Below are 22,955 nucleotides of genomic sequence, written 5' to 3'. Positions count from 1 at the left end.
TTTTTCAGAAAAAAAAATAATTGTATAGTTAAGAGGGTTAAAATAGGGTTAACATTAATATTTATTTTAAGTGGACAAGAAACTCTAAAATGATTCTAAGAGGACAATAGGTAAATATTTTTGTTCTTTTTTGGCAAAATCCCTATATCAATACAATAGCAATGTTTTCCAAACTCCATTTTATTTTTTGGCTTTTCCCACTTAAAAAAAAAAAAAAGAGCTTTGGCCCCTTCACATGTCACAGTCGCACCATGAAAACACTACTTTCTTATTCTGGCTGGTAAAACAAGTCATGGAATTCTTTTATAGAATTTGTCAATTTGAAGACCAGAAGAGGAAACTTTAATAAAAACATGCACTTTTGTAAACGAAATAATTTAAACACACAAACTAACATTTTTGAAACAAAAATTAAATACTTGAAATATAGTATACAAGTACAATATGTAAGCATTTAATAAAATACTAGAGCTTGACCCGCGCGTCCGCGTAGGTGTTTATTTTTATTTTTTATAAATAAATTTTTATTTGTATTAGTTATAAAATATATTTTAAAACAATAATTGTTTAATATGACATTTCAAAACACAATAATTTTATTGTTTATATTGAGTAATTTTATCTTATCATGTAAACCATCAATTGTGTGATCAATATTTTTAGAATATGACATGTATATCCGAACAAATGTATATCCGAACAAATGTATTTTTATTTTTTTTTATGGATCAAAATTTTATGATAATATGTAATAATTTTTTGTATATACTATTTATGGATTAAAATTTTATGATAATAGTAAAAGTTTTGTATATACTATATATCATGTATTTTTCGAATTAGCAAAATAGTTACTGTGTAATGTATGTATTTAATTATGAAATTTATATATGAAATTAATAATTTCCAAACACACATATATAAAATAATAGTAAAAGACAAAGAATACAAAAACCTAGGTTTATTAATTATTGTTGCCATAAATTTTTTGTTAGAATTTGATTTTGAAAATACATTAATTAAAGAAGAAAAGACAAAGAATCATTAAAAGTAAGTTAATTAATAACTTCAGTGGCATGCCATTGTAAATAAGTTACAAAATTAAGGGGTATGTTATTTTTGTATTTCTCTTTTAGTAGTATAGATAGTATACGGACACGTGTGTGCCAACTACGTCATGAATTACATATTCCATTAGATTTATAAAAAAAAAGATTATTTGTAAATATACTATATATATATTATGAGACAAAGTTACGCTACTGCAGAAAAGTTCTTTCCTCATAGATATATTCATCTGCTATACTCCGAAACAAATGTTTGAGATTTTTTTTTTCTTAGAGGCACTCCTATGAAAATATTAGCTTAGCTTTTTACCCAAAAAAAGAAGAAGATTAGCTTAGCGACGAGGTCGCAACACTAGAATTGCTTTTGAAGAATTTATGTCCAATGTTTTTTTTCAAAAAAAAAAGAATTTATGTCCAAAGTTACGAGCGATTTTTAGCCATTCAAAGGGGAGAGAATTCCGGCTTTATAGCCAAAATATGTGTCACAAAAAAATTTAAAATAATCAGATGACCTTTTCTATGGAGCTCAGTAAAAAGCATTAGTTCCCGATATAAAAAAAAAAGTAAAAATCTATCCCAAACTATCTAAAAGTATATTTATGTGTGTGTATATATTAATATAGGGCAATTCTTAAATAGTTTTTTTTTTAAGTTTTCATCCAAAAAATAGCACACCAAGCTAAAAATCACAAATATAGCATTCATTAATAGGCTAAAAGATTTTAATACCCTTACACACAAATTTAGTGAATCCATAAGTTACGTTACTACTCTAATAGGCGTTTGAAAAATTAACAAAAACTCACGAGGAAGAAGTTTTGAGAATCGTAAAAGATCTGAAGCATCTTCTCCTCCTTCTCCTCCAACGAAGACCTCGTTTCTTTGACTGATGAGTGTTATTAAACAACAAGAGAAAACACATAACCAGTTGAAAATGAAGAGATTCAACGAAAATATGACTCAACAATTTTCAATTTCAACACGAAGGTGAAGATGACGACAATAATAGGATATGAATCAATTTCAATCACAACAACATATCAAATCAAACTGAACTACAAAATCAGAGAGATCTGATATATCATCGACATTAAACACTGAATTGGAACTAATTAATCATCAATTTATAATTGAATGATGATACCCTGAAGATACATAGATGCTGAGACACGAAATTGAAGGACGATGAGATTCTGTGACGATTGAGACGACTGAGACGACGCGGAGACAACGATGGAGACGATGCGGAGACGACGGAGACGATGAGGAGACAACGACAAAGACGATGCAGAGACAACGGAGACGACGGAAACGACGCGGAAATGACGGCGGAGATGATGACGGAGACGATGGTAAAGACAATAATGGAGACGACGACACAACTCGACGAAATGTTTTATTATTATTATTATATAATTTAGATTATATAACAATGGGGTAGTATGGTCATTTGCCATTTTTTAATGAAACATTTTTGTGACATTGGACCTTGAGGTCTAGATAGGGAAGAAAATGTTGGTTTAGTGCTATCTAAGGCCATTTCTCTATTATATTTGTGCGTAATTGTGGGATTCTAAGAGCAAGTACATTGGTTAGAGGCCCTAATGGGTTATAATGAATAAATTAGTAGTTAATTTTGTGATTTGAAAACTTAAGAATCTTTGTTAGTCTAATTAATTTTCTCATCCTCCAATGGAAGAACCTTATCGAGGTTCTTAAATTTTGTTTTTTTTAAGTTGAATGATTTGAAAGAAAGAAAATCATACATAAAAATTTCAATAAAAATGATATAAAAGCATATTAAAAATACAAATAGAAATCGTAAACGAGAAAAAGGCGATTAGTTGAAATCTTGATTTGTTCCAAATGTTTGATATATATTCTCAACCAAATCAGCTTTCAATTGTTGATGTATTGTTTTATCACGAACTCGATTCCGAATGCTCATCATTTTGCCAACATTTGAAGGCATATTTGTAGAATACGTGAAATCCACTTGTGAACTTCGGTTCGATTCCGGTTGTGCGAAAACTGATACATCAAACTGAGTGTATCCATCTCGTTCGTCTTCTACTATCATATTATGCAGAATGATACAAGCTCTCATTATCTTTCCAATTTTTATTTTATCCCACAAAAGAGCTGGATTTTTTACTATGGTAAATCGAGCTTGCAAGACCCCAAAAGCACGCTCGACATCTTTCCGTACAGCTTCTTGATGTGTAGCAAATAAGGATGCTTTCGGACATTGTGGAAGTGAAATAGATTGGACAAAAGTAGTTCATTTTGGATAAATACCATCTGTGAGATAGTAAGCCAAATGGTACTCGTGTCCGTTGACAATGTAATTCTCTTTTGGAGCTCGACCTTGTAACATATCATCAAAAATTGGTGATCGATCAAGAATATTGATATCGTTTAATGGATTAGAGGTCCAAAAAACGCATGCCATAGCCTCTAAAACAATTGTTGGCTTTTCAGATCCACGTGTTTATTGACCTTTCCATGCGGTTGAACAATTCTTCCACTCCTAATGCATACAATCAATGCTTCCTATCATCCGAGGAAATCCGCATATCTCTCCAATATCGAGTAGTCGTTGAAGATCTTTTTGCGTGGGTATTCTTAGATACTCATCTCCAAATAAATTTATGATTCCTTGAACAAAATGTTCCAAGCATAAAAGCGCGGTGGTCTCACCAAGTCGGAGGTATTTGTCGACCACATCAGCTGGGCAACCGTATGCCATCATACGAATTTCTGTTGTTGCCTTTTGTAATGGAGAGTGACCGAACCTTCCAGTAGCATCTCTTCTTTGTTGAAAGTATGGAATTTCAGCGGAGAGTCGATCAACGATACACATGAACAAGGTCTTGTTCATTCTAAAACGGCGTCGAAACATGTGAGAAGGATATGTTGCATCTTCACCAAAATAATCGTTCCATAACTGCATGTGTCCTTGTTCTCGTTGTCTTTCAATGTAGGCTCGTTTCTTTTTTGACCTTGATGCTTCTTGATGATCATCATTATGAATGAAAAGTGTTTCGAATTGTTGATCGAAAATTTGATCAAATTTTTCATCCATCATGTCTTCAATATTATAAGAAGAAGAAGAAGCCATTTTGAAGAGAAATTTTGAATTGAGAAATATTAAGAGAAACAAAGTTTTCAGTGAAATGGTAAGAGAAACAAAATTTAAGACAATTTTTTGGTGAAATGGTAAGAGAAACACAAGAAGGAACAAGATCTTTAATAAGGAAATGGTAAGAGAAACAAAATAACTCAGCACTTGTTCTTCTTAGTGAAATTGTAAAGAGAAATGATACGATCACAATTAATGGCTCTGATATGAAAATTTTATACTTATAGAGAAAAAAAGAAAACAATCTTCTTGTTCACATGTAATGGCTCTGTTCCTTCTTGTCCTCTTCGTTTACTTTTGGTGTTTTTTTGTGTCACCTGGTACTGAGCACTCACGAGAAAACTGATCACATAGCTCTGTTTTTTAGTGTCACATGCTCTGTCTCTTCTTTTTGTATTGGTTCCACCTGAAAAGCCACACCATAACGTATAAAGACATCTATGAAAAGCAAGCAATATACACACTACAATAAAGAGACACATTGTACCTGAATCAAAGCGGTGAATCTCAACCCACACATCAACACGAGATCTCGGGATTGGCTGTTGTCTTCTTATGTCACATGTACTCTGCAAAAGCAAGATGATAGAATAAGCAAAAGCAAAGAAACTGAACATATAACTCAGACACAAAAGCAAATTAATCTCATGTCTTCTTGTGTCACATGTTATCTCTGTTTCGTCCAACTCCACATGTTTTTACCAAGCAAGAAGATACAATAAACAAGTGACATAAGGAGTGAAACGATCATGAAACAGAAGACCATCGTATACAGAAGACCATAGTGAAACGATCATGAAACAAAAGACCATACAAACAACCAGGTATCTGAATCAAAGCGGTGAAACGATCTTAACCCACACATACGAATCCCTCATCTCCAGTGAAGCATATGACCTGAAAAAAATCAGAATTAATTAGTCTTTACTTGATACATTGGTCATTTACACCCACTAAAAATATAAACCGAATCAACAAAGCATTTGTTTTAACATTTCTTTAACCATTAATTAAGGAAGACGACAATGTTACATACTCAAAGAAGACAAACTCAGACACAAAAGCATAACGAAATCTTAAAACAAATTAAAACTCAGACATGAAACAAACTCAAACGAAGATACAAAGAAACTAATTAGCCAACATGTCATTAATAAGCTTATTTTTCAAACCAATTTCAAGTTCACTAAGTGGCTCTGTCTTGGCAATGAGGATGTCAAGCAATTTTTGCTTGTTAAGCTTCTCCTTCAAAGCAAAGTCCTTTTGCCTTATCTCCCACATACTCTGAAACTCCATAAGCGGATTCCCTTCCTCTTCCATAGTCCTTTTACCTTTGCCCTTTGCGGCTTTAACACCAATAGGCCGAGCCATTGCTTTATCCTCTCCATGGCTTACTGGAACAGAGGTTGATGACTGTGCGGATTGGTCATCTAACTTCCTTCTTTTTGACTGCACTTTATCCTTTAGTTGAAGAAGCTCCACACCATTTATGATCATGGCGAAGCTCCAACCATGCATGCTCCAGTGTGAACTTCACCTTGTAATCATTGTAGAACATTTCATGCGCCATTTTCATAACATCATTTTCACTCTGCCCACTTGATTTCTCTTTCGTTGCAGCCTCATAACACCCTACAAACTTACATACACCCTCGTTAATCTTCCTCCACCTTTGTTTGCAGTGAGCCGACTCTCTCTTTTGTAAACCAGCAAGCTTTGGACTTGCTGCAAAATAAGCTGCAATGCGTTTCCAAAACGCAATTGCTTTTTGCTCATTCCCCACAACATGGTCTTTGGAGGTGTTCAACCAAGCACTGATCAACACAATGTCTTCTGCTGGTGTCCATTTCCGTCTCTCCTTACGGTCGTCCATAGTGTGAGCTTCAACGTTAGCATCTTCACCCAATTGTGTACCGAAGACACACACATTCGAGGCAGAGATTTGTATACTAGGTTGAGTGTTTGGTTGTTAATTGTTTAAAAGGTCTAAAAAGCTAGAAGATTGACTATATGAATCCATAAGATAGCAAAGGAGAATGATTTTAGTTGTTGATTGTTTAAACGTGTTGTTCAGATTTTAAAGACAAGTTTAAGATTTTTTAGTTGTTGAAGTTTCAGATTATAGAATTAATGGCAATCAATTTCTTCACCTAAAACTAAAACAGAGAGCAAACTAAATGCAAATCACTTCGACACAACTAACAAATAACATTGCCCTTAAGTCTATTTTATTCCCAACCTAATCACACAACTAACAAATAGCATTAAAAGTAAAGTCTACTAACCTCTTGCCTTGTGTCTAAGTTTGTTCCCTTCCCTTGTAATAAAGACGATGTGATTCCTCTTCCCTTATGCAACTGTAAAGAGAAAAACGAAAAAAAAATGTGAGACGATGGCTAAAGAAATCCAAATAAAGACTTATCCTTTACGACAAGCACACAGAAAACATTGCATTGATACTCAAACAAACTAAACCCAACTTCTCAAAATGTGGTATACACGATAAGCATACAGAGTCTAGAAGAACCATACACGAAAATGGTTTTTATCACAACTACTAAACCAGTCCAGTTCTCAAGATCTTTGCAATGGCACAACAAGCTACGTGATAGATAGTGGATAACAAAAATTCCCTAACCACTCATCATAAAAATCAAAATTAACAATCACAGTGAATTACACTATAATTCAATTGCAAAAACCAACACAGAATCAGCATCAATGTAACAATCCAATATCAAAAACCCTTAAAATCGAGAAGCCTAAGCTTAAACAACCAATTGTACATACGAGTCATTCCCGATCGTCACCGATTTACACACTATCCTAAAACTAATCGATAAGAACTAAGAAACATATTCAAAATTCGAAATCGCGTGAGGAGAACCTTTGTTGAGCTTGATGACGACCTTCTTAGAAGGCTGGGGGAGAGTAGCTTTCTTGCGGGACTGATTGGCGGCGGAAGGAATGTGGAGTCCATTTTTGGCTTTCGTCATCGGCGGGGAAGAGGAGGGGCAAGTACAACATTTGGTTGGAAGAGAAGAAGGAGAAGAAGAAGGAGGATACATGTCCCACTGCTCACTGACCTTCCTCAAAGATCGACATCAGAATCGTCGGAGAAGATGGACGCTTCGAGATTAGAGAAGAAAGAGAAACAATTGATTTCACCGACGAAAGAGAGGAGAGAGAGACATAAAAGAGTAGAAATGATTTTATCTTCAAGGGAGTCGATTATGATGGAATGAGTATGATCAACAAGGCAGTGGAGGACATGAAAGAGTGGAATAGGAGAACCGACATGGATCAAAGAGAGCAACCCCACCTCCCAATGGTAAGAACAGAAGCTAAATGGGTACCCCCACCACCAAATTGGTTCAACTGCAATGTTGACGGTGCTTGGGATGAAAGCAAGGACCAGTGTGGTATCGGCTGGGTTTCAAGGAATCACCAAGGGGAGGTTTTCTGGATGGAATTGAGGAAGTTACCTAAGCTTTGTACCCCTATTGAAGTGGAAGCGGAGGCTTTACGCTATGCCATGAGGACAATGTTAAGACTCAACTTTAGGAATGTGATCTTTGTCTCGGATTCCGAAAGCTTGGTTGAAGCATTGAGAGAGGAACCCTTAAGGCCAAGCCTCCACACTTACCTTCAGGACATCACGCATATGAGTAAAAGGGTTGCAAGCAGTAAGGTGATCTTCCAAGGCAGAGAAGCAAATAGAGTGGCAGATAGGATTGCAAAGGAAGCCATTTCTCTTGAGATTAGTGCTCCTAAATTGTATACTGTCATGCCAATATGGTTAAAATTTTATTTGGAGAATGATTTTGTATGTGTTTAAACAATTTGGTTAATGCAAAGTAGAAGTTTGAGTAAAAAAACGCAGCTGATACACCTTTTTAGGAGACGAAAGTGAAACTACAGCGATAAAGAAGAAAAAAATGTAAGGTGTGAAAATGAAATCTAAAGTTTCCGAAAAGAAATGAAGTTCATAAGAGGAATGATTTGTTTAAAAAAATGGTAGATATTAGAGAGTGACTCGTGGGTTCCTAATATCAAATCTACATCTACAGTAGTTGTGTCAAAATAAGGACATTAATGTCTAAAAGGTAAGTGAATAGTAAATAAATAGTTGTTGCTCCTTATATTTAATTTCCTTTCTTTTTATTTATATCGCGTGAAAATACTCTTAAAATTACTTAAATATATATTTACTAATAAAAGAAAATATTAAAAAATAAGTAATATTTATATTATTTTACAATGTAAATGATGTTTTTATAATTATAGATTTTTACTAATTATTTCATCAATCATACAATATTAATTAAATGTGAGATTATTTCATATATATATATATATATATATATATATAGCGAAATGTGCTTCAAATGATGTTTGTTTTGTTTAGTCATGTTGATCTTCATTTGATTTGCATTATCGGTTTGATATGTATTTGATTTGATTGATCTGTATTTTTCGGTTCTGTATTTTTTGATCTACGTCATCATTTGAAGCCTAAGTTTACATCTTTTGTATTTATTTTTGTTAAAATTTTAAATTGATTATCAACAAAAGAAAAAAAATACCGGCAAGGTTTATGCTTTCAAAAAAAGAACACTGTCCATAGGAAGAAACATAGAAAAAGACGAGCTTATGACCAGATGGTCTTGCCAGGCCATCGTTTTTTTTTTTTTGAAAAAGGTTGCCAGGCCTCGGTGTCGCAGGGAGGAGCTCATGTTCTTTATAGTTTTGTCGATAAAACGGACCATGTGAGCAGCTCTATGATGGTCACCGTCATGCCGTCTACTATTTCTCTCCCGCCACAAGATGTGGACGGTGACTTGGAAAGCTAGTTTCAAAAGGCAAATATCAATCTCGTTTCTGCGAATGGAGAGAAGTGAAACGAGGGTGATAGACCAGTCAGGATTCATTCGAGATCCCAGTAAAAACCCGATTAAATCAATCCACACAGTGAATGAGTAGGGACAGGTAAAGAACAAATGGTCTATGGTCTCGTCTGTCTTCCCACACAGAATACAATGTTGGATGTAACCTCATGCTCTGCTTTTTGCTCCCGCGGACAGCCGATCCTTAATGGTCAGCCATGTTTTAAAGAAGAAGTGAGGAATGGTGTAACATCCCTGTCCCGATGTCTGAACTGGATCAGTCCAAGGTCGGACTGATCAAACGGGACAGACATGTTGGACATGTCATCTGGATAGTTCTAATCTGATTAAGATGATACTGTCTGTCCGAACATAGCAGTTGAGCTTGTTGGACTAAGCTGGACGGATTCAGAGAAGGCATCTGGTCTTGTCATCCGAGACAAGTTAGTCAATGTGTGGACTGACTTGTATACGTTCTAACGGGAACCGAGACTGAGCTGTACATGAACTGATTAGCTAAGGAGAATGGCGGGATTAGTTAATAGAACAGTTACCGAGAAGTTATCAGGACGGCCAGACAAGTCGGTTAAGACTGTCGGCTAAGCTGAGATGAGCTGATTCAGTAGTATCAGTCTGATTCGGACAAGGTTAGAGTTGTTGACTGGAATTCGGACAAGGTTAGAGTTGTTGACTGGATCAGTCAGCTCTAGTTCGGTTTTCGCCTAAGTAAAACTGGCGGGAACAGTTAAAGTCCGAAAAGTGGAAAAACTCGCGCATGGAAAGCCTTGGAGCGCGGGGTGTCGGTGGGTTAAGTAAATAACTGTTTGGAACAGTGAGTGTCGGTGGGGTTGGTGGAGAAACCGCCCATATGTTTCCCTTAAGTGCGATTTCGCGGGGGGGGAAAGGAGATACGGGTTTTCTGAGACAAAAATAGAGAGAACAGAACCGAGAGAAAAGGGGGATCGGGAGAGAGACTGGGCTCGTGGAGAAGGACTGATCGGGTTCTAATCCCACCGTCGGAGAGCGATGGTGCCAGTGCGGCTTAGTCTGAGTCGTAAAAGGTAAGCCCCGTACTGAGCAATGGAAACCCGGCGAATCAGAAATGGGATCTCTGTTCTACTCTGTTCTGAGACAGAAAACAGAGGAAAGAAAGGAGAAACCGGGAACAAGAAGAGTGAGAGACGTGGCCAGAAAGCCGATCCGAGCAATCGACGGTGACCGCGAGTCTGGGTTAGTTGCGTACTGATCCTTGCGGACTGAGCCAAGGGTCGTACTGAAGATCTGGGAAGGCGGATCGGGGTCTCAGATAGAGACCATTGGGCTGTCTGTTCACTGCGACTCTGTGAGATCAGGGAGACAGATCGGAAACAAGAGAGCGTTGGCCGGAGGGCCGATCGGAGTCTCATAGAGACCGCAGGTCTGTTGGTTCACTGCGACGTTGTCCGATCTGATCTGATGGGAGGCGTCTGGAGTTATCTGCGGTGGTTAAGATCGAGATGCAGTGGTCGCGGGCCTGAGTTGGGTTCGATGCCCTGATCTGATCAACCCCGGTCGGATACTGTGTACGGTTTGGGTGTGATCGGTGTGCGACAGCATACGCTATCAGCCTATTCTGATGAACTGAAGGAAGGATCGGATACTGTGCTTGGAACGATCCTCGCCATGGAGAGATGTGGTACTGTCGTGATCGGATCGCTGAAGGCGATCGGGACCGGTGCCATACTGAAGGAGGATCGACTGGAATCAGGATCGAGTCTCAGGATCTGTACCGGTTATGGCATTGCGCCGAGTCTTGATGGATCGGTGTTGAATGGACTGAGACTTGTACTGGAACTGGATAGTTCGATGGCTGTGGAGCCGACTGTGTACTGACTGATCCCGACGTGATCAGGACTGACTGAAGTGATGGCTGTGGAGCCGACTGTGTACTGACTGATCCGGATGTGATCAGGACTGACTGAAGCGATGGCTGGGGAGCCGACTGTGTACTGACTGATCCGGTGGTGATCAGGTGACTGTTTCTGGAACGCTAATAAGGTTAGCGTACTGTCTGTTCTGGATGGCTGGTTGGACACCAAGCCGTCTCTCTTTGTTTGCTTGGGTCACGTGGGGATGGTTGGCTGAGTGACTAAGGAACAAGGGGATTCGGTTAAGTATCTGATCGAGCTGGCTGGATAAGACGGGGCGTTCGGATGGATTTTCAGATAACAAAGCACTGAGGCAGTAAGGTATATGTTTATTATACTGTCTGTTGTAGTGATTCGCTAGGATGTTGGATATACTTAGCGAACACTTGGATCTGAACTGAACCTCCTAAGGGAAAACTGGATAAAAATCCTAAGTTAAGAGAAAAAAATTCGGATATGGCCAGTTTGGTCGAGGGAAGCGAACTGAGGACGAACCGCCGGTAAGGGAAACCGGGTCTGGGCGTCACAAGTTGGTATCAGAGCAATTACGGTTCTAGGACAGAGTTGGAAGGGTTATTCAAGATTTGTCTAGACCGAATGGACGCGGAAAATGCTGAGCGCGAGCACTGGAGAATTGATGAGAGACTTGATCTTGGGAGTGATCAAGTCGGACTTACACATTGTATGGGCAAATGTAAGTTAAAAGTCTAACTGTAAAGAACCAGAGATAAGATCATTGATGAATGATTGGTTGGTTGAATGAAGTCTGAGTTAAGATCATTTGGAGAATGATCGGATTGCTTAAGGTGTTCAGGATTACTCGAGAAGAGTTATCCAATAAATCTACCTAAGAGTTGGAAACAACCGAGAGGTTTATTTAAGTCAATGGACCCGAATTCTGAAGTGAAGAAACGGGAAAGATTGACGAAGTGTATTCTGAAGCTTAAGGATAATAAGCTTGCTGAAGTTAGGATTGAAGCAAGTGGCTCGAGGAAGCCAAGGATGCTTCGGAAAAGTCTAAGTAAGACAAGGACAATGATGTCGGATATGGAGCCAAGGAGCTGATGAGTTTAACTCTGTATGGACAAGACGTCCATTAACTGAATTTGGAAAGAAGACTTCAGCGGACAGATTCAAGGCAGAATAGCCGAGTGGATGAGCTGAAGGTTGTGAACGAAAACAGAGTGGGACAGGTGGTCCGAGGATTGAGATGGAACCCATCTCAATGAACTGGCTAAGGCGATAGCTGGATTGCTAAGGGATAACCTGAAAGAGTCAGGGAATCGGAAAACTGAATTGAACAAGTCGTCCATGGAAGAGCCTAAGGACTAACGGCTAAGGCACTGATGCTGGAATGTGAAGTACAGAGACTTACATTCGAATGGGACGTCTGTTGAGAATGCTTAGACGGATTCTAAGATTTTCAAGGTAAAGGACAAGCTGGTCCGGGAAATTGAAACTGGAAGTTCCATGAAAGGATTCGGAAAAAAAAAAAAAAAAAAAAAAACTGCGTAAGACTTACACATAGCAAGTGGCAAGTGTAAGCAAGTCTGGATACAAAGAAAAGGACAATGGAATTGTCAAGACTATCTAAGCTTGATTGTCTTAGTAGGTTTGTGCTGTCCGAGAGTTGAGATCATCGGAACAAGAGATTGGAAGTCAAGTGTACTTGCCAAAGACTTGTTAAGTGATCAAGAAACTACTCGGAGGTACAAGATGCTATTGATGATGAGTGGTGATAATATGCCTTAGAAACTGAATGGGTTTGCTAAGGCATAACTGTAGAAACTGAATGGGTTTGCTAAGGCATAACTGTAATGAGACTGTCTGTTCTGGCGTCTATGGAAACCGAGAGTTTCCAAGACGTGACTGTCTGTCATCGCGTGTACTGTCCTGACGTCTGTGGGAACCGTAGAGTTGCCAAGACGTAACTGTAATCGCGTCGGTGGGAACTAGATTAGTTCGCCATCGCGTGTCTGTACTGTGATCTGTGGAAACCTAATCTGATGTCTGTGGGAGATGTACCTTCCAAGGCATAACTATACTGTTACTGGAACTCAAGGAGTTCACTACTGTGGGTTTCCGATCGCGATGAAATCATGGATGGGAACTAGTGAGAGTTTGCCATCACATGTCTGTAGGACGTATGTCCGTTAGGTACGTATTGTATGAACTGATGTCGTTGGGAACTGCTGAGTTTCCAAGACATAACCGTGACTGAGTCAATGGGAACTAGATGAGTTGCCATTTTGAAATTGTGAACCGGGAAGGACTGGGAGTCCGAAAGGAAAACTGTACAAGGGATCAAGTGTGGGATCCGGTAACAAATGTCTGTAAGCATCAAGAATGATCCGGAGGTGTCAATAAAAGATCAGTAAAGATCTGAGAAAAGCTGAAGTTGATCATAAGTGGTCGGTGACTGGATAGGATCAGGGAGTGATCCGAAGGAAACAACAGTAAGGATCAAGATGAGATCCATGCGTTCTGAAAAGATTAAGTTCCTAGTACTCGGAGTTAGGCCATGCTAAGGAACACTGGAGTGCGAGAATCAAACAGTCATGTCAGGATTGGACTGAGACTGGTTGGAACTGAACTAAGATAGTGAGTTAACACTTCGAGAATTGAGGTAAACTGGTCAGCACTGTTGGGAGTCTAGTGTTCTCGCCAAAGTGTGTGTCCAAACACCAAGAGATTGCTCGGAAGTAAGGACTACTATGCTTAGTGAGTTGGTGTATTGAACCGAGTCTGTTGGAATGGACTCCAAGCGTGATTGTGATCACCAAGTCTGGAACACAGGAATGGTCGAGTGACCGAAAGCCTGAGCATTGAGTCAAGGCATGAGTGCCGTTTGATTGGGATTTATTCCAAGTGGTGGAGACTGTTCTGAATGGGTAGAACAAAGTTCTATTGCCTGCTGAACTCGAGGACGAGTTCATTCCAAGTGGGGGAGAGTTGTAACATCCCTGTCCCGATGTCTGAACTGGATCAGTCCAAGGTCGGACTGATCAAACGGGACAGACATGTTGGACATGTCATCTGGATAGTTCTAATCTGATTAAGATGATACTGTCTGTCCGAACATAGCAGTTGAGCTTGTTGGACTAAGCTGGACGGATTCAGAGAAGGCATCTGGTCTTGTCATCCGAGACAAGTTAGTCAATGTGTGGACTGACTTGTATACGTTCTAACGGGAACCGAGACTGAGCTGTACATGAACTGATTAGCTAAGGAGAATGGCGGGATCAGTTAATAGAACAGTTACCGAGAAGTTATCAGGACGGCCAGACAAGTCGGTTAAGACTGTCGGCTAAGCTGAGATGAGCTGATTCAGTAGTATCAGTCTGATTCGGACAAGGTTAGAGTTGTTGACTGGAATTCGGACAAGGTTAGAGTTGTTGACTGGATCAGTCAGCTCTAGTTCGGTTTTCGCCTAAGTAAAACTGGCGGGAACAGTTAAAGTCCGAAAAGTGGAAAAACTCGCGCATGGAAAGCCTTGGAGCGCGGGGTGTCGGTGGGTTAAGTAAATAACTGTTTGGAACAGTGAGTGTCGGTGGGGTTGGTGGAGAAACCGCCCATATGTTTCCCTTAAGTGCGATTTCGCGGGGGGGGAAAGGAGATACGGGTTTTCTGAGATAAAAATAGAGAGAACAGAACCGAGAGAAAAGGGGGATCGGGAGAGAGACTGGGCTCGTGGAGAAGGACTGATCGGGTTCTAATCCCACCGTCGGAGAGCGATGGTGCCAGTGCGGCTTAGTCTGAGTCGTAAAAGGTAAGCCGCGTACTGAGCAATGGAAACCCGGCGAATCAGAAATGGGATCTCTGTTCTACTCTGTTCTGAGACAGAAAACAGAGGAAAGAAAGGAGAAACCGGGAACAAGAAGAGTGAGAGACGTGGCCAGAAAGCCGATCCGAGCAATCGACGGTGACCGCGAGTCTGGGTTAGTTGCGTACTGATCCTTGCGGACTGAGCCAAGGGTCGTACTGAAGATCTGGGAAGGCGGATCGGGGTCTCAGATAGAGACCATTGGGCTGTCTGTTCACTGCGACTCTGTGAGATCAGGGAGACAGATCGGAAACAAGAGAGCGTTGGCCGGAGGGCCGATCGGAGTCTCATAGAGACCGCAGGTCTGTTGGTTCACTGCGACGTTGTCCGATCTGATCTGATGGGAGGCGTCTGGAGTTATCTGCGGTGGTTAAGATCGAGATGCAGTGGTCGCGGGCCTGAGTTGGGTTCGATGCCCTGATCTGATCAACCCCGGTCGGATACTGTGTACGGTTTGGGTGTGATCGGTGTGCGACAGCATACGCTATCAGCCTATTCTGATGAACTGAAGGAAGGATCGGATACTGTGCTTGGAACGATCCTCGCCATGGAGAGATGTGGTACTGTCGTGATCGGATCGCTGAAGGCGATCGGGACCGGTGCCATACTGAAGGAGGATCGACTGGAATCAGGATCGAGTCTCAGGATCTGTACCGGTTATGGCATTGCGCCGAGTCTTGATGGATCGGTGTTGAATGGACTGAGACTTGTACTGGAACTGGATAGTTCGATGGCTGTGGAGCCGACTGTGTACTGACTGATCCCGACGTGATCAGGACTGACTGAAGTGATGGCTGTGGAGCCGACTGTGTACTGACTGATCCGGATGTGATCAGGACTGACTGAAGCGATGGCTGGGGAGCCGACTGTGTACTGACTGATCCGGTGGTGATCAGGTGACTGTTTCTGGAACGCTAATAAGGTTAGCGTACTGTCTGTTCTGGATGGCTGGTTGGACACCAAGCCGTCTCTCTTTGTTTGCTTGGGTCACGTGGGGATGGTTGGCTGAGTGACTAAGGAACAAGGGGATTCGGTTAAGTATCTGATCGAGCTGGCTGGATAAGACGGGGCGTTCGGATGGATTTTCAGATAACAAAGCACTGAGGCAGTAAGGTATATGTTTATTATACTGTCTGTTGTAGTGATTCGCTAGGATGTTGGATATACTTAGCGAACACTTGGATCTGAACTGAACCTCCTAAGGGAAAACTGGATAAAAATCCTAAGTTAAGAGAAAAAAATTCGGATATGGCCAGTTTGGTCGAGGGAAGCGAACTGAGGACGAACCGCCGGTAAGGGAAACCGGGTCTGGGCGTCACAAATGGCCTGTGGAAACCATACTACGTTGCTCCAAGTGACTGTTTGGTGATAGACCCTAATCTGTTTCCAAGTTTCTTTGCTGGAAAAACCGGTTTGTAATCATTTTTCCCATGTCGCAGTAAACAACGATCATCAGCTTCATTATCCACCGGTGGCGAAACATCTTTTGTATTGCCTTTATTAATTAATGATCAAAATGATATTTTCTTTTGATTTTGTGTTTTTCTGAAATTGATTTCTAAATTGAACACAAACCAAACCCAATAGAACTGCATACACTAAAAAGATTCATACATTCAACGCTGTCGTTTTTATAAATCAACATTCGAACTCTTTTTCCAACTACACATTTCTTTGGTATACTTCTTCTCCGGTAGTTAAAGAGCACCCTCCAAACTAAAGGTCCAACTCCCATTTAAATGTATTCACAATTCGGCACTAGACCAATGTCCATTTGGTAACGACAAAATTTTGGACGTGACTAACTTATAAACAAAATTATTTGTAAAAAATAAATTGGTTGATGGGAAAGTAATAGAATGAAAGACTAACCCAAGAAAAATGTAAAATTTATCCACTATGGAATTAAGAAAAAAAATTGTGACCATTTTAACATGCGCCGTTGCTTTCTTTTCCGTGTACTTCTGAGACATATTTTCAAACTCACACGATCTCTTTTCATCATCTTCGATTTGTTCCTGCTCAGTTCAGATGCATGCACTTGGAACTTGAATGCTTTTCTTCCACCATTTCCTAGTTTACAGCCGACTAACCAAACTTTGATTGCCACGTGTACACTAGATCCAATAATAGACTGTCTTCTAGATTTGACAGACTACATTTTTAATTTTTAAAAAATTATATTGTCATCTAGATTTGGCAAATGTACCAATAAATTTTGAATTTGGGATAGTATAATTTTGTTAAGTGCTAGTAAGTGCTAGTGATTATACGATGTGTAGACTACTCTCATATTTTCTAGAAAATGATCTCGACATAAACATATTTTCAAAATTTCCCATATATTAGCAAGTTTTACTATTCATCATCTGATATGTACTATTGTTTTGGGGTGTTAAAATGAGTTATATCTTATAAGTTGGTTTAGTTCAGTTAGATTTTTTATGAGCACGAGTTCTATTTTTTAGGCTCATTTAATAAATGAGTTTAATGATCAGGATGAAATTAGATCACTAATTATATAAACGATCTTTAACGAATACAAACTAATTCATGAGGTTGGTCGTTTTTATACTCTATATATGGATGATTTCTATTTTTTTTTATGTAAGAAAAGATAGTTTTCATATTAATATTATAAAAAAATTATACTAAACAGCCCTAAAAACTTTATACTAAACAGTATTATTTAAAAAAAATAAAAAAATAGATATTTTAAAAATTTATAATTAAAATGTTATATCCTTCAAAATACAAAACATACAAATTTAAATCATTAATAATTATTTCTTCTATACAAGTTTTATTCAAAGTCTCTACATGAAATAAAACAGCTGTAGAATCTACAATGACAATTGACAACTGAACTAATTAATACGTATCTTTAATTGGAATATTAGAATTCGATAAGACTGTTTTACTCGGCATTTGATTTTTGTGTTAAGGATTAGTTATAATAACTTTACAAAGCCTGTGCAAACAAAAAAAAAAAATTGCAAAGCCTTTTTGAAGAAAATGGAACAACAATGTCCTAATGTTTAGATAATATTACCAACAAAATGTTTAGAAAAACAACATGATAATCTCTTCTCACTCATCCCTCTAGTTTCTCCTCCTCTTTGCAGTATGAGTTACTCTGATGACCGGCGCGTGGTGGTTCTGTTAACGCCAGCACCGGTCCCAATCTGCTTAGTTTTCCTTCTAGTTTATCACATGTTTAGCGTGTAGCAACTGGAACCTATTTTGATGGAGATTTTGGTTGGAAAAGCTTAGCTTTCTTTCTCAAATCTGTGTTAGATTTCTGAATTGAAAGTACCGGATCGTTAGATCAACGGTTTGTTTCTCCATTCCTTTCTCTATCTTGTTACTGGTGGGATTTTGGGTGGGCTTGTTCACTTTTTTGGAAGCTGCTGTGGATTCTTTCTGGTTTTGTAGTGAGCCAGTCATGTGGGATTGGTGTCTCTGAGTTCGGTTAGGCTTTGCTCCTTGTTTCTCTGTCAGATCCAGGTGTGATCTGGTTTCTTCATAAGCTCCATCACTAGGCATTCAACGGTCGTGCTTGCCCTGCCGTTTCCGAGAGTGTGTGGTGAATCTGTTGATTCCAACTTGTCGGAAGGTGGAGTTTGGTTATTTGGTCCTGAGGTATTCCCTCGTTGTTCAAGGAGAAAGTGGCTTATCGGTGGTTTAGCCGTGGGCAATCTCTATAAGTATTTTTCATGGAGTTCTGAATCTGTTGTTTCATGTTCGTTTGGAGTCTTCGCCGGTGACTTTTGTTTTCAGTTGTCTCTATCTTTCTTTATTGTTATGTGTATGTGTTTGTTGGGATCCCTTGTATGGGCATAGTTTCCAGGGTTGGTTCTGTGTGACCGTTGGCTTATGTACCGGGTGTAATCTTTTCGGTGTAAGAACGCTATCTTGTAATCCTTCTCGTTTTTTTTTTTTTTTGAACACTTAATCTTTCTTGTTTCTTCTTAATAAAATCGGGTGTAAAAAAAAAAACAACAACATGATAAACTGATATGATGTCTTGTGGGTTTTAGTATTAAATTCATACCCACAACCTTTTTGACTTGCTTCCCTGTCTTTGTTTATCAAAACACCTCATTGATAACATAAAACACTAAACAATCTTAATTTATTTTGCTTAAAGCTAATCATTTCTCATCAAATAAATGCAGCAGACTTTAACGCCTAACCTGCCGATACCATAACTCATCAAATAAATGCAGCAGACTTTAACGCCTAACCTGCCGATACCATAAGATCACTACAAGAAAACAGTCATATTCTGACGGACATTCCGACGGAAAATGAAATTCTCGGAATATCCCGAGGAATTTCCGAGGAAACCAAATTTTGTGTTTCCTCAGAATTTCCTCGGAATATACCGACGGAATTCCGAGGAAACATTATTCCGTCGGAATATTCCGAGGAAATATGTGTTCCTCGGAAAAAACCGATGAATTCCGAGGAAATATTATAGCCGTTGGAGAGCCGTTGGGGGATTTTACAAAATTCCAAGGAAATTCCGACGAACTAGCCTTTTCCGTCGGAATTCCGTCGGAATTTCCTCGGTCTGTCGGCAGGATTTAAACTATAAATACAAGCACTCATTTTCCTCTTCATTCACTCCATATCTTCATCCTCCTTCTTACTCTATTTACACACGAATTTGATTCATAAAAAATATGTCTTCTTCAAATTATTTTCGTTCTTGGATCGATCGACCTCATTTGGATCCGAACACGAGATTGCTTACGGAAGAATACCAACGAGGTATAACCGAATTCATGGGGTTAGTTCACCGACAACCGGAAGCAAAAACAGGTATGTTAAGATGTCCTTGCTCTAATTGTAAAAATAGAAAGGTTATTAAAGAGTGGGATGTTTGGACTCATCTATATTTGAGTGGGTTTACACGAAGTTACAAAATTTGGTATCATCATGGGGAAACTGATTATGAACATGGTAGTACTAGCGAACCTCAGCCAGCGGTTAGATTAGAAGAACCAATTAGAACGGATGTAGATTATGGTGTAGGTACTGAGCAGATGGTAAATGATCATTTTAGAGGGGAAGATTTACCCAATGCAGAAGCTAGGAGATTTTATGATATGTTGGATGCTGGAAAGCAACCATTGTACGAAGGTTGCAGAGATGGTCATTCAGCTTTATCATCTGCTACAAGATTGATGGGCATTAAAACATATTATAATTTGGCTGAAGACTGTGTGGATGCGATTGCTGATTTTGTAAAAGGTATTCTACCCGAGGATAATGTAGCTCCTGGTTCATACTACGAGGTTCAGAAACTCGTAGCTGGTCTTGGTTTATCGTATCAGGTAATAGATGTATGCAGCGACAACTGCATGATTTATTGGATGGCGGATGAACAGCGGGTTACATGCAAATTTTGTGGAAAACCTCCTTGTAAAGATACGAGTGGAAGAGTTCCAGTGCCATATAAAAGGATGTGGTATTTACCTTTGACGGAAAGGTTGCAGAGGTTGTATCTGTCTGAACGCACAGCGCAACCAATGAGATGGCATGCGGAGCACTCAACAGATGGTGAGATCAGACATCCTTCAGATGCAAAAGCGTGGAAGCATTTCCAATCAAAGTATCCCGACTTTGCTTATGAGAGAAGAAATGTCTACCTTGGATTATGTACTGATGGTTTCAGTCCGTTTGGCAAGAGTGGAAGACAGTATTCTCTATGGCCCGTCATTCTTACACCATACAACCTACCCCCAAACTTGTGCTAGCGACGAGAGTTTTTGTTTCTCTCGATTCTCGTTCCCAGACCAGAGCATCCTAAGAGATCACTTGATGTGTTTCTTCAGCCACTAATATATGAGTTGCAACAACTATGGGCTCAAGGTGCTGAAACATACGATGTTTCGTGTAAAGAAAACTTTCAAATGCGGGCAGTACTAATGTGGACAATAAGTGATTTTCCAGCATATGGTATGTTGTCTGGATGGACAATGCATATAAGGCTATCATGTCCATATTGTCAAGATAACACTGATGCTTTCCAACTAAAACACGGAAGGAAAACGTGTTGGTTTGACTGTCACAGGAGATTCCTACCACCTGATCATCCATATCGTAGGAGTAGGAATTTGTTTACGAAGAACAAGAGGGTGTTTGACAGTCCACCTCCGGAAATTTGTGGGAAAGATTTGAAGATACAACTAAGAGATTTTGGTGCAGAAAGGACGCCAGAAGTCGGTGGACATGAGCGTTTTCCGGTAGATGCTGTTGGAGAACTACATAACTGGCACAAAAAAAGTATTTTCTGGGAACTGCCATACTGGGAGGATCATATGCTAAGGCATAATTTAGATGTCATGCATATTGAGAAGAACTTTTTGACAATCTCTTGAACACGATCCTTAATGTTCAAGGTAAAACAAAGGATAATTTGAAGTCAAGACTGGATTTAGTCGATATATGTGCTCGTTCAGAACTTCATGTTGATGAGAATGGTAGGGCTCCTTTTCCCATATACCGACTTGATGCAGAGGGAAAAGATGCGTTCTTTGATTGGATTTCAAACGATGTGGAATTTCCAGACGGTTACGCATCAAATTTGCGTAACTGTATCGACAGAAAGGAAGGAAAGTTTACTGGCTTGAAAAGCCACGATTGCCATGTAATGATGCAGCGCCTCCTTCCGTTCGCCTTCAAGGAACTATTACCACGAAATGTTCATGAAGCAATTGCAGGGATAAGTGGTTTCTTCCGCGATTTATGCACGAGATCAGTGACTCTTGAAGGTATTGAAAATTTGAAGACTAACATAGCCGTGATTCAGTGCAACCTTGAGAAGATATTTCCTCCCTCATTTTTTGATGTTATGGAGCATCTTGTTATTCCCCTGGCAAGAGAATTGGAACTTGGTGGTCCTGTGCAGTATAGATGGATGTATCTGTATGAGCGGTATATGTTCTATTTGAAGAAGATGGTGAAAAATTTAAGTAGGGTGGAAGGTTCTATAGTCGCACAGATGATCAATGAAGAAACTTCAAACTTTGCCGAGTACTACTTTCCAGCAGAAGTTCAGACCAAAAAGAGAAGACCTGCTCGGCATGATGATAGAGGTGAACGGGCAACATATCATGTTACGGTTCCAGACATTTTCACAGACATTGGACGACTTAGCGGAAAACCAAAGGACCGTCGACTTACTGAGCAGGAGCGCAGTCATTTGCAAACATATTTGCTCACCAACTGCGAAGACGTTCTTCAATATGAGAGGTAAATAAATGAGCTTACAAATTTTTATTTTAACAAGTTGAAATTTAAATCTTAATTAATTACATTATTGTCATCATATACAGGATTTTCATGGCAGAAAAGCGGTTCGAGTATAGATACGCCACAGAGGACGAACTAGAAGAAATGAAGCAGAGAGAATTTACTGGATGGATGTTTACTTATGTGAGTGCTTTAAACAAATTAAAATATATTTTATCACATATTTATACTAATTCACATTTATTGATATAACATATATATATGTGCTATTAATAGGTGTCTGCTGGTTTGGCCAGAGGTGAAACATTTGACGATTGGATACGTGAGATGGTCGTTGGACCAAACTTTGTTGTGAAGTCATATCCGAGATTTTGTACTTGAGGATATGCATTCACAACTCAGAAGAGGAGACGTTCGAGTACGACTTATGATGCTGGCGTTTGTTCTGCATCAGGAGATGATGTATACTACGGACACATACATGAGATTTTGGAAATCAAGTATTTGGGCATGGTTGGATTGCGCTGTACTGTTTTCTATTGTGATTGGCACGACAACACTCCAGATCGAGGTGTGAGAAAAGATGCATTTGGTGTTACATCAGTAAATTCGAGGCGAAAGCTGCAATATTATGATCCTTTCATTCTTGCTTCTCAGGCCGATCAGGTAATTAAATGTTAATTATTCAGAATGATTCATCATCATGTGTATTAATTTATAATTTTTCTAAATGTTACAGGTTTGTTATATCAAGTACCCCCGGGTAAGGAACAGAGATGATCCATGGGTTACTGTTACAAGACTCAACCCGAGAGGCCGAGTTCAGGGAAGTTCTGAGCTGGAAGACCCACTACAACCAAGCACATC

The 22,955-nt window shown here is 39.3% G+C and overlaps 1 protein-coding gene and 1 pseudogene across 1 annotated transcript; one reads left to right on the top strand and one right to left on the bottom strand.

The window, feature by feature from the left end:
* Nucleotides 1-3,099: 3,099 nt before the first annotated feature.
* Nucleotides 3,100-6,082, bottom strand: LOC125593463 (annotated as a pseudogene).
* Nucleotides 6,083-7,450: 1,368 nt separating this feature from the next.
* On the top strand, nt 7,451-8,047 carry LOC106434702. The gene has a single exon (XM_013875557.1). It carries the CDS (start codon nt 7,451-7,453, stop codon nt 8,045-8,047), a length of 597 nt encoding a protein of 198 aa, XP_013731011.1.
* The last annotated feature ends 14,908 nt before the right edge of the window (nt 8,048-22,955 follow it).

This window comes from Brassica napus, chromosome C9 (genome assembly GCF_020379485.1).
Source record: "Brassica napus cultivar Da-Ae chromosome C9, Da-Ae, whole genome shotgun sequence".
NCBI classification, from domain to species: Eukaryota; Viridiplantae; Streptophyta; class Magnoliopsida; order Brassicales; family Brassicaceae; genus Brassica; species Brassica napus.
Note: the sequence above shows the minus strand (reverse complement) of the source record. Positions and strands in the feature narration are given on the sequence as shown.